The sequence below is a fragment of the Schistocerca gregaria genome, chromosome 8 (genome assembly GCF_023897955.1).
Source record: "Schistocerca gregaria isolate iqSchGreg1 chromosome 8, iqSchGreg1.2, whole genome shotgun sequence".
In the NCBI taxonomy this organism is placed as follows: Eukaryota; Metazoa; Arthropoda; class Insecta; order Orthoptera; family Acrididae; genus Schistocerca; species Schistocerca gregaria.
Genome location: NC_064927.1, coordinates 510,448,636 through 510,463,581, shown reverse-complemented (window position 1 = coordinate 510,463,581; position 14,946 = coordinate 510,448,636). Strand labels below are relative to the sequence as shown.

Sequence of the window (14,946 nt, the reverse complement as noted above, 5' to 3'; positions counted from 1 at the left end):
TCATGAGATCCAGAAAATATTAGATACTGGCTCCCTGGTAGATGCCATTTCCTTGACTTCCGGAAAGCATTCGATACATTTTCGCACTGTCGCCTGATAAACAAAGTAAGAGCCTACGGAATATCAGACGAGCTGTGTTGCTGGATTGAAGTGTATTTAGCAAACAGAACATAGCATGTTGTTCTCAGTGGAGAGACATCTACAGACGTTAAAGTAACCTCTGGCGTGCCACAGGGGAGTGTTATGGGACCATTGCTTTTCACAATATATATAAATCACCTTATAGATAGTGTCGGAAGCTCTATGCAGCTTTTCGCAGATGATGCTGTAGTATACAGAGAAGCTGCAGCACTATAAAATTGCAGCGAAATGCAGGAAGATCTGCAGCGGATTGGCACTTGGTTCAGGGAGTGGCAACTGACCCTTAACGTAGACAAATGTAATGTATTGCGAATCACTCGTTCGACCTATACTTGAGTATTCCTCATCAGTGTGGGATCCGTACCAGGTCGGGTTGACAGAGGAGATAGAGAAAATCCAAAGAAGAGCGGTGTTTTCCGTCACAGGGTTATTTGGTAAGCGTGATAGCGTTACGGGGATGTTTAGCAAACTCAAGTGGCAGATTCTGCAAGAGAGACGCTCTGCATCGCGGTTTAGCTTGCTGCCCAGATTTCGAGAGGGTTCGTTTCTGTATGAGGTATCGAATATAGTGCTTCCCCCTACTTATACCTCCTGAGGAGATCACGAATGTAAAATTAGAGAGATCCGAGCACTCACGGAAGCTTTCCTGTAGTCGTTCTTCCCGCGAACCATTCGCGACTGGAACAAGAAAGGGAGGTAATAACAGTGGCACGTCAAGTGCCCTCCGCCACACACCGTTGGGTGGCTTTCGGAGTATAAATGTAAATATAGATGCATCCTAATCGAAGATAAAATTGATTCTGACATGTCTGCAGAAAAATACAGGCACATCAGTATATTACAATATATCTGCGGATATCCCCATTAAAATCAGAGAAGTTGCCTTAAGTCTTAAATTTCGACTGTGACTTTCAAAGTAGACTTTTCGTGCTTGTATGCAACGCATCTAGCGACTTCCTCAATTGCTGATGAATTGCTAGATGACTGTTGGCTGAATCGAGCTCATAATTAATTGTGACACCTATTGAAACTCTTTTATGGAATGGAAACACAGTCCTTTCAACTTCATTTTCAGGAACAGGAGGAAACTGCAAGTTGCTGAGTTGAACAAGAAGGATCAGGGAGGGAGCGGGGGAGGCAGATTCCATGTTGGTTTTTTGGCAGGAATTCCCTCACCTTGAGCGAATGTATTCTCATGATGCAAGTACTCTGTTCTCCTTCCATTATTCACGCAGTGTGTGTGTAGCTTACCTCAGTCTCCTCAAAACATCGAAGTATAGCTTCTCTGTGAATACGGGACACCACGAAATAAATTTGTTGTGGTTGATACACTGAGCGTAACAACAAAAGAAAAAAGTCATTAGCGTTGACTTGATGTTTCTGTGAATGTGCGAATGCGATTTAGCTTGTTGTTTTGACCCCAGAGAGAATGTTATTTTCCACCGCGAAGACTGCTGTTTTTTTCAGGGTCACAACCGTACACACTTGATTCATCGGCAGTTATTATCGGGGTTAAGAAATCTGGATCATCTAGAAATGTTGTTTGCACTTTAATGGAGACTTGAACCCGATGGTCTCGTCAGTCAGCGTTTAAAAGACGAGTAAGAAATTTTGATGCAATTAGTCTCGTGCCCAATTCATAAGCTAAAATGCGCTAACGTGTCCCGCAGCAGATTCAAACGATTTCACAAACATCATGGATTGTTGTCTTCTACCCTTGAGGATCACTCTATATAGTTTCGTGAACGTTTCCGGAGTTATGCATGATGACTGGATTCCTCCTGTCATCCTCCACAGACTTCCGACCGCCTTTAAAGCTCTTGAACAACTCCATGTTCTTGCTTTATTCAATGTTTGATCAACAAAAGCCTCCTTTAACAAGCGGGGGTTTTTAGCTGCAGTTCTACAGAGCTGAAGCTTAAAACAAAATTTAATTCAGTTTCTTCATTCCTTCATGTCAGTCATTTAAAAATTCAAAGACAGGAGAACACGTTGTTAGAAAATCAGAAGCAACGTCCATACCGGTTAGTTCACCAAGACACCACGTGGCAGGCCGTTAGTTGGAAGACATAACTAGAGGCGCCTAGCATCGCAAGATTGTACTGCTCATTGTTTGGGCACAATATTAAACTTATCGGAAATGTGAGATAGCATCGTAGGTGTTCCAACTGTAATAATAACTATTCTATTAGCCTGGAGCAAACACTGAATGAAGTCTCACTCGTCACCTAGGTCAGTCCTCTACTTAATAATAATTCGCGGTTTCAAACGGTCAATAACAATACGCAAGCTGCTACAAGAATGAATACTGAAGGTTGGTAAATATTCTGATGTTTGTAACTAATGTCGTGACGTACTTGACATTACGTAAATTGAATATGCCTGCCGAATTGATTTACGTGGACTTCTGAAAAAGGCTTTCCTGGTGCCCTCTTCAGTCGTGCACTGCCAGAATGTTTCAGAACACTTCCAGCTGCCAGAAACTTACAATACCATTCATTAATTGTTCCCACATCAGTAGAATGACAATCCGCACAACCGACGATAATTACTTCGCACAGTAGTAGGTAATTTTGCTTCTGCAAACCACACTACTTTTTGCACACTCTGCTGTGGAATCACCATTTTCGCTTCATGCAGTCACGCTGGATGCTGTCCTCAACAGTTGGCAGGTCTGACGCAGGAATATTAATTATTTGGTGTGTTCCAGCTTAACTAAGGCACAATTTCATTATCACATCTACTGCAGGTTTTTTCCAGGGGCATTTGAAACAAGCGTGCGGTTTGAAAGGGACCTGTATGATATCAATACGAACATAAGGTTTTTAGAGAATCTTCCAGAAATGGTAAATACTAAATAACAGATGACTGCTGGTGACCAGACTTTCACTGGCGATCCGAGAAGTTCTCAGTCTGCAGTATCTTGGGTTTAAATCCTGCCAACGGTCCATTGTATGTCAGCCTGGCACACACTCGCGTTTTGTCGTCTTGTCGCATCCTCTGCATTAAGATGACTTTTTGCAGTAGCCGCTCCCACGGAAGCTTCGTGATGAAAGTCCCAATCGTCGATCTGCGCTTCAGCAGTGTAGTCGGGCTTCAGTGATGTCATGGACGAAGTGTCGGCGCTTTTGTCCTCTTGATGACTGGTTATAAACCTCGACGTTAGACAGGCGGCGAAGTATACAACACAGCACAAAGCAACGCCTCAATAACTTTTCTGATAATCCCATTTTCAGTACATGCCAACTCTCCTAGGCTCTCCATTAGTGACGTTATAACGCTCTCGGTCTTGTTCCAGGGCGTCTAGGATCAGTATGCAAGCCAGCTATCTCGCTTCTTCGGTTCCGGAACATGTCCTATCCCGGAACATGTCCTACCTACCTCCACTCTGCTTTATTTTATTTAGTGTAGTTTCACCTGCACTGTTTAAATCTCACTTTGTGTAATTACAGTTGTTTCATTTACCTGTTGGTAGTCATGTTTCTACGTCTAACAGATGACGTCTATTCAAATTTCACGCCAGTTTCGTAATACAGGCGCTAGTAACGCCCCTATGAGGATCCAAATCACATTTGCTTTAAATACACACCATAACGGTCGTGGACTTTAGTTACCTTTGGGCTTGGACGTGGTGAGATGATTTTAGTCAAGAATGTCGTTAAAGCGACAAAGACGCCGTTACCAAAATCTCACTGAGTTTGAACGATGTCTTGTAACAGGGCTACGAGAAGCTTGATGGTCCTTCTGCTATACTGCAGGAAGACTTGGCAGGAAAGTAGCCACTGCACACGGTTGCTGGCAGCGGTTGCCACCCGACTTTACGGTCGCAGGAAGACCCAGGCTCCGGACGGCCACGTGCCACTCACTACCGCGAGGGAATACCATCGGGTTCGACGTACGGTTCTGGCGCACCGTACTGCATCTGCAGCAGCAGTCTGAGTAGTTGCTGGAGCCGCTATGGCACAACGAACTCTTCCAAATAGGTTACTTCAAGGACAGATCCGAACCAGACGGCTCGTAGCGTGCATTCCGCTGACCCCAAACCACCGCTATTCACGACTTCAGTGGTGTCAACCGAGAGCTCATTTGAGGGCAAGGTGGAGGTGTGTTGTGATGTCTGATGAGAGCTGGTTCTCAGTGCCACTGATGGCCAAGTGTCAGAAGGAAGCCAGATGAGTATCTGCGAGCAACCTGACCAACCTATCTGTGTGTTAGACGCTCTAGGCCGTATCAGAAGATGTTTTTCGAGTTGATAGACGAAATAAAATTCAATGTACGGACGTTATAACAAGGACAACACATTATCATGCACGCATGTATAGAGACGTAATAGAGATTCATAAACACCATAATAATTTTAACACAAAAAAATACGTTTTGAAATCAGATAAAAGGTGGATGTCGACTTTGCGCCAACAGAAAGACAATCGATTAGTTTTAATCGAGAATGATGACACCATCCCGAAATAGTCAATTCAGTCGGCATCACGTGACGTACGGTGGCGCCCTTTATGCGCTCTATAAAGGCGGGAGGCCCTCAAGTCTTAGCGGCTGTAGCCGTTTCACGTTGGAAAATGTCTCCTGCAGTTGGAAACGAAATGTCAGAATGTAGTTTTATGCATCGAACAAGACCTCTCAGCCCACAACTGAAGAAGACGTCAGCCGTGAAAGTCTACATCGTACGAGCGAACACCCTGTTCCAGCATCAGAAAATTGCAGCTCGATTACGTCTTGACAGACAGACATTCCGAAATCATATACTGGACTGTAAAGTGCACAGAAGAGCAGATATAGACTCAGATCACAATATAGTAATTATGAACAGTAAACTGAAGTTTAAGAGAATCGTATGGAAGAATGAGTGTAGAAAGAAGGGCGGTACTGAAGTTCTCAGAAGGGATGAGATGCGTCTGAAATTCGCTAAAGATGTGGGTGTTGCGATGAGGAATAACACAAAACGCAGTTCGGTTGAAGAGTAGTGGACGTCTCTAAAACGAGTAATCATATATGTCGGAAAGATAAACATAGCTACTAGGAACGTAACTTTGACGAAGCCTTTGGTAACAGAAGAAACACTTCAGCTGATTGACGAAAGAACGAAGTGCAAAGACGTTCAGCGAAAGACAGGAGCGCACCCCGGTAAGCCACTTAGGAATGAAATAACTAGGCAGAGCCTGGATTTCAAGGCGAAATGGCTCCAGGAAATATGAGAATCAATTAAAAAAGATTTGAACATTGGAATGATAGACTCACCATATACAGAAATCAAAACAACCTGCAGAGAAATTAAAAGCAAGGGCAACAACATTAAGAGTGCAATCGGAAGAGTGGGATTAAAATTCAGGGGGAAAGAATATGAGTCATAAGATTCGCAGATGCAATTGCTATCCTTAGTGAGGGCGAACGAGAAGTACAGGATGAGGTGAACGGAACGAACAGTCTAATGATTAAAGAACATGGATTGAGAGTAAACTGAGGACAGACAAATCTAATGAGAAGTTGAAAAACGAGCATAGCGAGAAACGTAACAATACAATTTGTGATTACGAAGCAGATGAAGTTAATAAATTTCCCTAAAAAACTCATGTCGAACGAAACAAGGAGGACATAAAAAGCAGACTACCACAACTAAGAAGGACATTCCAGCCCAAGAGAGGTCTACTAGAATCAAATATGTCCTAACTTGAGGAAGAAATTTCTATGAATGTACTATTGGAAAAGAGCATTGTATGGTAATAAATCATGAACAGTGGGAAAACCGGTTCAGAATAGAATCGAAGCGACTGATGATGCCACAGAGCTATGTTGAAAATCTGGTGGACCAATAAGGTAAGGAATGAGGAGGTTATCCGCTGAATCAGCGAAGAAATGAACATATGGAAAACTGACAAGAAGAAAGAACAGGTTGATGAAATATATGTTAAGGCAACAGGGAATAACGTCCAGGGTACTAGAAGCAGTTTTAGAGGGTAACAGTTTTAGAGAACGACAGAGATTGGAATACATTAACAAATAGTTGAGGCCTTAGGGAGCAAGTGTTCCTCTGAGATGAAGAGGTTGGTACAGAAGAGGAATTCAAAGTGGGCAGCATCAAACTAGTGATATGACTGATGAGTCCAAAAATATGTTTACACCACATAATTTCTGACTGAATTGATCCCACTCGATTAAGTCCTATGCTAAGATTAGCTGTAGTAGCCTTTCAAAAGCAAATGAGATACTCTGTAGTTGCACTGTTGTCCAACCTTTGACCCCACAAAAGTCTCAGAGCCGCACATATTTATCTGAATGGCGTAACAGCCGAGAACCGGCTTGTACAGTAAATACTGAAGAACTTGTGCTAGTGCCATTTGTTTTTCGTCCATATTGTATAAAACATTCTATTAATAACCGACAGAACACTCATTAAGGCAATAAGTTTATTTATTAAAACCTTCTGGAAGTAATTTATCTATGGCTATTTTTAAACAATTAGATATGCTAGTTGGAAAGTTTCCGCTAGGAATTAATTTGGATAAAAAATGTTACTGACTGCAGTAGATTTTTAATGGAAATTTTGTAAAGAAAGTCCATATTGAAATAGTCAGAAACCGTTACATTTTTTATTCTTAAAAATTCCAGCAGAACGTCTAGATGACTTATGAATAGATTAAATATTTCCTACAGTGGCTCGGCATTCATTTACTTTTATGACAGACTTCTTACTGAATTTTACTTATACCGTACAAGCTTCCATAAGTTGGTATATGAAAAGTCTCAACCCATTCCTGCCCAATGGGGCTTAAAAAGTCTTGTCCTTTTTCTAGTGTCATAAGATAGTATGGAGTTGAATCATGCATTTGCGTGCAGTCTTGACGTCCGAATCCCTCAGTTGTGTCACATGAGTCTGTTTGGCTGTGGTACTTCGACGTCTCTGCCCACATACCGTGGTAAAAAAAAAGGGTTCAAATGGCTCTGAGCACTATGAGACTTAACATCTGTCGTCATCAGTCCTCTAGACTTAGAACTATTTAAAACTAACTAACGAAGGACATCACACACATCCATGCTCGAGGCAGGATTCGAACCTGCGACCGTAGCAGTCGTGCTGTGCCAGACTGAGCTCCTAGAACCACTTGGCCACCGCTACTGGCTTTGAGACTGCACAACATAAAACTGTGTAAGACGGAGGAATAAGCACTTTGCAGTCAAGCAGCAGTAAGAGTGTTTCACTGTTCTTCTGGCTGTGTTCAGTATGGCCATATTTGCATCCATTACCAATATATTAGTATTAACAGCTAACATCGAACATTTCGAAGGGCTTCACAATGTATTTGGTAAATCATTTATAAAGTAAAAGAACACGAGTGGAACAAGTACTAAGACTAAAGCTGTGCCATTACTTGTTTCAAACATACATGAACTAACATAGAGCTCATTATTTCAAATTAGTAATCGCTCACTATTACCAAGTTCTTTATTTACATTTGAGGAATAGCAAACAACAACAAAAAGCCTGCTGCAAGGATGAATATGGAACATTGCAATTATTCTGCAGTTTCTAAATAACACTATGATACATTTATTTGTGCTAATGTGGTCAATTTGTGTCTTAAGAAAATGATCTAAATGATAGTTAAATGGACACCCTCGCTGCAAACATGCGTTTATATAATTCATTGGGGACATGTTGAAAATGTGTGCCCTAACCGGGGCTCGAACCCGGGATCTCCCACTTACTTGGCAGATGCTCTATCCATCTGAGCCACCGAGGGCACAGAGGATAGTGCGCCTGCAGGGACTTATCCCTTGCACACTCCCCGTGAGACCCACATTGCCAACATGCCCACACCACTACATTTGTAGTGCACCTAATAGATGTTTGCCCATGATACTCATTACTCGCGGCAGATTAATCTACCAGCAAGGAACATGCAAGGGATAAGCCCCTGCAGGCGAGCATTATCCTCTGTGCCCTCGGTGGCTCAGATGGATAGAGCAGCTGCAATGTAAGCACGAGATCCTGGATTCGAGCCCTGGTCGGGGCACACATTTTCAACATGTCCCCAATGAATTATATAAAGGCCTGCTTGCAGCGAGTGTGTCCATTTAATTATCATTTCATTCTAGTGAAGCTGCATGGTCATTAACAGTAACTGTTCTTTCGGGAACAGATACTACTGTCATATATAGTTAAAATGTATCGAGTAAGTTATTTATACAGGTCATGAACATAAGTGGACCCACTAAGGACCCTTCTGGAGTACCTATCTTTATTGCATAGAGGACACACTATCTGTTGTTGTAATCATCGTTAATTCTGACTGAAGTCAGTGGTCACTACTAACAATAAGTTTCTTATTTATGTTTCAGATATTGCAAACAACAATATGAAGACTGCTGCAAAGATGACTATGGAAGGTTGGTAATATTCTGAACACTGTAACGAATACTTTAATATATTTCACTTTATTAACTCCAACAGGGTTTATAGTAAGACCTATTTTGGTAAATTACTTATACAGGTCATAATCGTAAGTGGATCAAGTACTGAACCTTGTGGAACATTACATTTGCTTGCTTCAAGCACACATAATCCGAAATAGCTAGCGTTATTTATTTTACACATAAAATTGTACACCTAAATCAATGACCATACACTATTATCGAGTTTTGCATGAACGTTTCAGGAATGGCAAACAACTACATGAAGCCTGCTGCAAGGATGAATACAGAAGGTTGATATCATGCTTCAGTTTGTAACTAACAAGGTTCAGTATTGTACTTCATTAATTTGCTAAGGCGTATGTTAAGAAAACATGTTGCTTAAGTCGTTTAATCACGTTATGAACGGAAGTGGACCATGTACTGAATCTTGTGGTAAATGGTTTTACTTGCTTTGTGCACTCATGATCTGAAATAGCGCTTGTTATTTAGTTCTTGTTCTAACTGGAGTAATTTAGGGACACTGAACATCCTTAGGGCGTTGGGAAAAGAACTTAATGGAAAGAAACTTAGTAAATTGACTTTTCTTTTAGAAATGCTTTTCTCCCTATTGCTCCTCCACACTTTATATCCTCTCTATTTCAGCCATCGTCGATTAAAGTGCTATCCAAATATCGAAACGCATCTACTACTTTTAGTTTCTCATTTTTTAAACTAACTCCCATAACACTGCCTGATTTCATTTGACTAGGTTGTTTTATTTTTGTTGTCTTTCATCCCATAATCCCTTTTCAAGTCGCTAATCACACTTTGCAAGTGATCATCCAGATCTTTTATTGTCTCTGACTAAATTCCATTCTCACAGTCAGTCTTCAGTTTTAACTGATTAAAAATCAAAAATTGTTATTAAGGTAACCAAAGGCTATTTTTAGAAAATGTGTTGGGTAAGTTAGTTAGTTAGTTAGTTGGTTTGGTGTTCCATTGATCAATCACACAGTACGGTAGCTGTTATGATGTGGAACATGTCAAGTGCACAAGAAATGCACATACAAAACAAGAATTTTTAATATGTATATATTACAAAACAGAGTTAAAGATTAATATTTGTTATTTAACCCATTCTCTTAAATGGCACAAATGCATATACTATATTTATAGATTTATTTATCCCTATTCAAGAATTCATCAATGGTATAGAAGGAGTTGTCAAGGAGATATGATTTCAATTTTTTTGAAGCTATTACTGCTGTCTGTCAGACATTTTCTTTAATCTGGTAATTTGTCGAAAATCTTTATAGAGCATATTTTACCCCTTTCGTGCCAAAGATAGGCTGAGTAAAGGATAGTGTAAGTCTTTCTTTTTTCTGGTATTATAATCATGAATGTCAGTGTTGTTGCCACGTGAGATTAGCCGAGCGGTCTTATTCGCTGCAGTCATGGACAGTGTGGCTGGTTACGGTGGTGGTAAGAGTCCTCCATTGGGCATGGGTGTGTATTATCCTAAGGATAATTTAGGTTAAGTAGTATGTAAGCTTAGGGACTGATGACCTTGGCAGTTAAGTCCCATAAGATTTCAGACACATTTGAACATTTTTTTTTGTCAGTGTTGTTTCTAAACTGGTGCATGTAGTTTGGAATAAATTTCATTAGTGAGTAAATGGACCGTGAGGCTGTTGTAAGAACTACCAATCTTTTAAAAAGATGCCTACAAAATGTGCAACTATGAACCCCACACATTATTCTAACACTTTCTTTTGAGCAATGAATACTTTTTGTCTAAATGTTGAGTTACCCCAAAATATTATTCCGTATGACATCAGAGAGTGATAGTATGCAAGGTGTGTTAGCTTACTAATTTCTATATCCTCAAAATTGTCAATTATTCTGATTGCAAAAGCTGCTGAAGTTAGTCGCTTTAGACGATCCCAAATATGAGTTTTCCAATTAAGATTCTCATCTAAATGTACACCCAAAAATTTAGTATGCTCTACACTGTCTACTGACTCCTGTTGATGAGTTATATTTATTAAGAAACTGTTCTTTTTGCAGCAGAAAACTGGATGTACTGTGTTTTTTCAAAGTTTAGAACCAGCCCATTTGCAGGAAACCAATTTATTACTTATGCAAAGACCTTATTTGTATCTTTTTCAATTGGAGTTTCTTTTACTGGATTAATAATGGTGCTTGTATCGTCAGCAAACAGTGTCACTTCAGCTTCCTGTTTCAGATAGGAAGGGAGGTCTTTCACATAGATCGAGAACAGAAGGGGACCCATGACTGAACACTGTGGAACACCAAATGTAATTTCAACCCAGTTAGATGAAGCGGCATACTTACTTAAATCACGTGACCCATATAAGGAAACTTTTTGCTTCTTGTTTCGTAGGTATGACTTAAACCACTCATATGCTATTCATTTTTACCATAGAATTGTAATTTCTGTAACGTAATGTCATGGTACACGCAATCAAATGCTTTGGACAACTCACAGAAAATTCCTATTGGTGACATTTTATTATTTAAGGACTCAATTAGGTGAGCAGTGAAAATGTATATTGCTGTCTCAGTGGAACAGCATTTTTGAAATAGGAAATGTGATATACTAAGTATCCCATTACTGTTGAGATGGCTAACCACTCTTAAGTACAATACTTTCTCGAAGATTTTTGAAAATGCTGTAAACAAGGATACTGGCTGATAATTATTGACATCTGTGGTGTCCCCCTTTTTGTAGAGAGGCCTGACAACGGCTTATTATTACTGGTAAGTCATTTATACCAGTCACAAACATAAGTGCAGCAATTATTGAATCTTGTGGACGATCTTTTTTGCTTGCTTCAGATACACGTGATCTGAAATAGTCGTCATTATTTAGTTCGAGTTCACGTCAGTGTGCAATCACCATTACCAAGTTTCTTATTTATGTTTCAGGAGTGGCTAACAACGACATGTGGCCTGCTGTAAGGATTAGCATGGAAGGTTGGCGATATTAACTTTGTAACTACAACTTTAAGATATTCTCTTTATTAATTCTGTCAGAGCTGTGATAAGAAATATATTCTATAAATTATTTAGACAGGTCATGATATTAGTGGACCAAGTACTGAGTGTTGTGGAGAATCACATTTACTTGCTTGAAGCAAACATGATCGGAAACAGCTACCGTTATTTATTTTAAACCTAAATCAGTGATTGTACACTATTACCAAGTTTTTTATTTATGTTTCACAAACAGCAAACAACAACATGAAGGCTGCTGCCAGCGTGAACATGGAAGGTTGATATTCCCTTCTGTTTGTAACTAACACCATGGCATTTTACTTCATTAATTTTGTGATGGTTTACGTTAGAGAAATATGTTGGGAACAGATTTAAACACGTTATGAAGAGTAGTGGATACTGAATCTTGTAGTATGCCTTATTTGCTTGCTTTGATCTAAGACACCGCTTGTTAATCAGTTGTTTCTCAAATCAGAGTAATTTAGGAAGACTGCACATGCTAAGGGCGTTGGGAAAAGTTCTTGGATGGAAAGAAAAAGTTGCTACATTTCCTTTCATTTGAAATGCTTTTCTCGCTATTGCTACTCCACATTTTGTGTCGTCGCCATTTCAACCATGGTTGATTATACTGTTGTCCAAATACCAGATCTCATCTACTACTTTTAGTGTTGTATTTCCTAAACTAATTCCCAAAACATAATCTGATTTCATTTGAGTAGATTCATCTACCCTTATTTTGTTTTTGTTGACATTCATGCTATAACTCCTCTTCAATACACTAAGTACTCTTTTCAGCTGATCATTCAGGTCTTTTCGTATCTCTGACGAAAGTCCATTCGCATTGTAAATGCTCAGTTTTAACTGATTAAAAATCAATAATTGTTATTAATTTTGCCAAAGTATATCTTATGAGTATGTGTTGGGCATGTCATTTAAATCAGTCACTAATATAAGTGGAGCAACTATTGAACCTTGTTGAGGGCCTTTTTTGCTTGCTTCAGCTACAAGTGACCTGTAAAAGCTTTCATTATTTAGTTCAGGTGCCAATCAGTGTTTAACAACGTGAAGCCCGATGTAAGGATGAATAAGGAAGGTTAGTAATATGCTTCTGCTTGTAACTAATAGTTTAAGATATGTATGTTTATTAATTGTACCAGGGTTATGAAAAGAACTGCATTTGATATGTCACTTATACGGGCCATTTTGGGTAAATTGAAAAGGTCATATGTATAAGAAAACCTAATCACCAATGTCTGTATCATTAATGCTGTAGGCGGGTTCTGATTCTTCTGTTTCAAAAACTGGCGTGTTTGCTTCCTTTGTCACGTTATGGGGCAGCCCAGTGTAGAACAGGTAGTGGATTGGTAGGCCAAATTGGAGAAGTTCCATAAGATCGTCATATTTTCTTCTTCTTCTTCACGTTAGGTTTCACATCCGACAGCTGAAGAAATGGCAGCTGTGCAGGAAGGCGACTTGATATGGACGGAATTATTCGAAACGCTTTGAATGTCTCCATACTTCCTGATGTGTTCTTGTAAAATACAGTGGTTGGACTTGACTTGTTGAAGTGCAGAACTTACATTCCTCGGATTCCTTTTACTACTTTTGGAATGAAAGTATTGAGTTGCAGGATATTAATGAAATCCTCATGTTCCATAAGTTTTACAATAAATTTTCAGCTTGAAGATGCAGCGAAATTCATCCAGTCTTTGGAGACATACATGCCTCTGTGGCTTTTTTTCTTTTTAATTTCTGCGAGCACAAAATCTTGCTCTCAGTAATTGTACAAATGACCTGACACCATAAAATGGTGTGTCACTGTTTCAATTCGAGTGTTTCTCAGACATAAAGCCAAAATTTGCTGGTCTAATGGCTTTTGTTGAGCCCTCCACAGTTATCGCTAAATTCTACTAAGTGTTTCATATAGGGAGGCAGGCTAGAGATACACTTAAGGAGGTAGGATGCTATCTCTTGGCATCCTCTTCCAGTTTGCCCTCATGCCACATGTACATATGCCCTGTTTGAGTGTTTGAGTGTTATGGTGGTGGATGCCTAGGTTATATGTCATCAATTGCTGCATGTAGTAAGCACTTGAATTTCTTACTTTTGGAGTTGACATCATCTTTTGACGCTTGAAACAGATACAACATCGTTATCATCTGTTTGGCTATATTTCTTTTTTATATCTTTAACAGCTTCCCCTTTTCACAGATGTAATGTTTTTTCTGTTTCTGCGGCTTGTTTTTCTTCATTGATATCATTCTCTATCACAACTTGCAGCTTGTCACATGTTACGCAGGTGTCACTTTGGGGGGCCTGAGGAAACTTAGTTTGAATTCAGTGATGAAAGTTTTTCTGTAAAAATTTTCTTTCTCAGGCTTTTTCTTCTTTACAAAATTTTGTGTACAAATCATTCGCTTTAGATAAATTTCAGTTAGGGTTAAGGTATCTCACAATTGGAGACTGTTCCCAACTATAATGGATTTGACAACGAAGGTAGTTTCCGATATGTTCCTTGATTATTTCGAAATTTCTGTTTATGGTTCCTTCCTACCCCTTAGATCCCATAAAGTCACTCGAGCAGTTGTTTCCCTTTTTTACATTTACATTTCTAACTCTTTTATTTGATTTATCTACGGTTTTGAGGAAAAAATGTTGTGCAAACTCTATATCCACGTAGCTTAAAGATACATGAAACACCTTTTTCTGTTTGCAGCTGTTTCTTTGCTCTCTTTTACAGGCTCTAACACAACTGCTCTATTTAGAAGTGCTGTTTGCAACTTCCAAGTTTCCAATATGAATCAAAAATGTTTTGTCTTTGTTGTGAAGAGATGTTATCAGTACATTTATACTGGCAGTTGCGATCGTATGCTTGCATTTCTTTTTTCCTGCGTATTCTGTGTTTCCAACATACGACTGACCTAAGTTTCTCAGCTTCTTTCTTTGTTATTGCTTCCAAGCCTGAACTTTTTTTACTAGTTTCTTCCTCGCTGAAGCTCTGGAAGAATGGCGTTTTCAGGTAGGTTTTCCAGTGCTCCACCTTCTTCTTCACCACTTTTTGGAAACAAAAAATAGTTTTAAAGGGTGAATATTAAAAAGCGCTCAAAAGGTTTTCTAATAACAGGAGCATAATACGCAATAATGCTTCCTTTATCATATTCCGATCACTTACAGAGTTTATTTGATTGTGCTGCAACGACTGACTGGGGACCAACCAAAAGCTATAGATAAATTTACTACTTTAAATATAAAGACAATAAAATAAGTAGGTCCCTGAGGCAAGAAGTTCTATCATCTCGAAGATCTCCCAGCAGAAGAAAGGAGAGCTTTACTCTACAATGAATAGACAAAATAAATCAAATTACCTGACAGTTCTTCACT

The 14,946-nt window shown here is 39.4% G+C and overlaps 1 protein-coding gene across 1 annotated transcript in view; it reads left to right on the top strand.

The window, feature by feature from the left end:
- LOC126285284 (uncharacterized) overlaps positions 1 to 14,946 on the top strand; it is a 207,643-nt gene that overhangs the window by 52,004 nt on the left and 140,693 nt on the right. Inside the window, exons 2-4 of the mRNA XM_049984572.1 lie at positions 8,494 to 8,541; positions 8,811 to 8,858; positions 11,497 to 11,544. Coding sequence (XP_049840529.1) covers positions 8,494 to 8,541; positions 8,811 to 8,858; positions 11,497 to 11,544 — 144 coding nt within the window. The remainder of the gene's footprint in view (positions 1 to 8,493; positions 8,542 to 8,810; positions 8,859 to 11,496; positions 11,545 to 14,946) is intronic.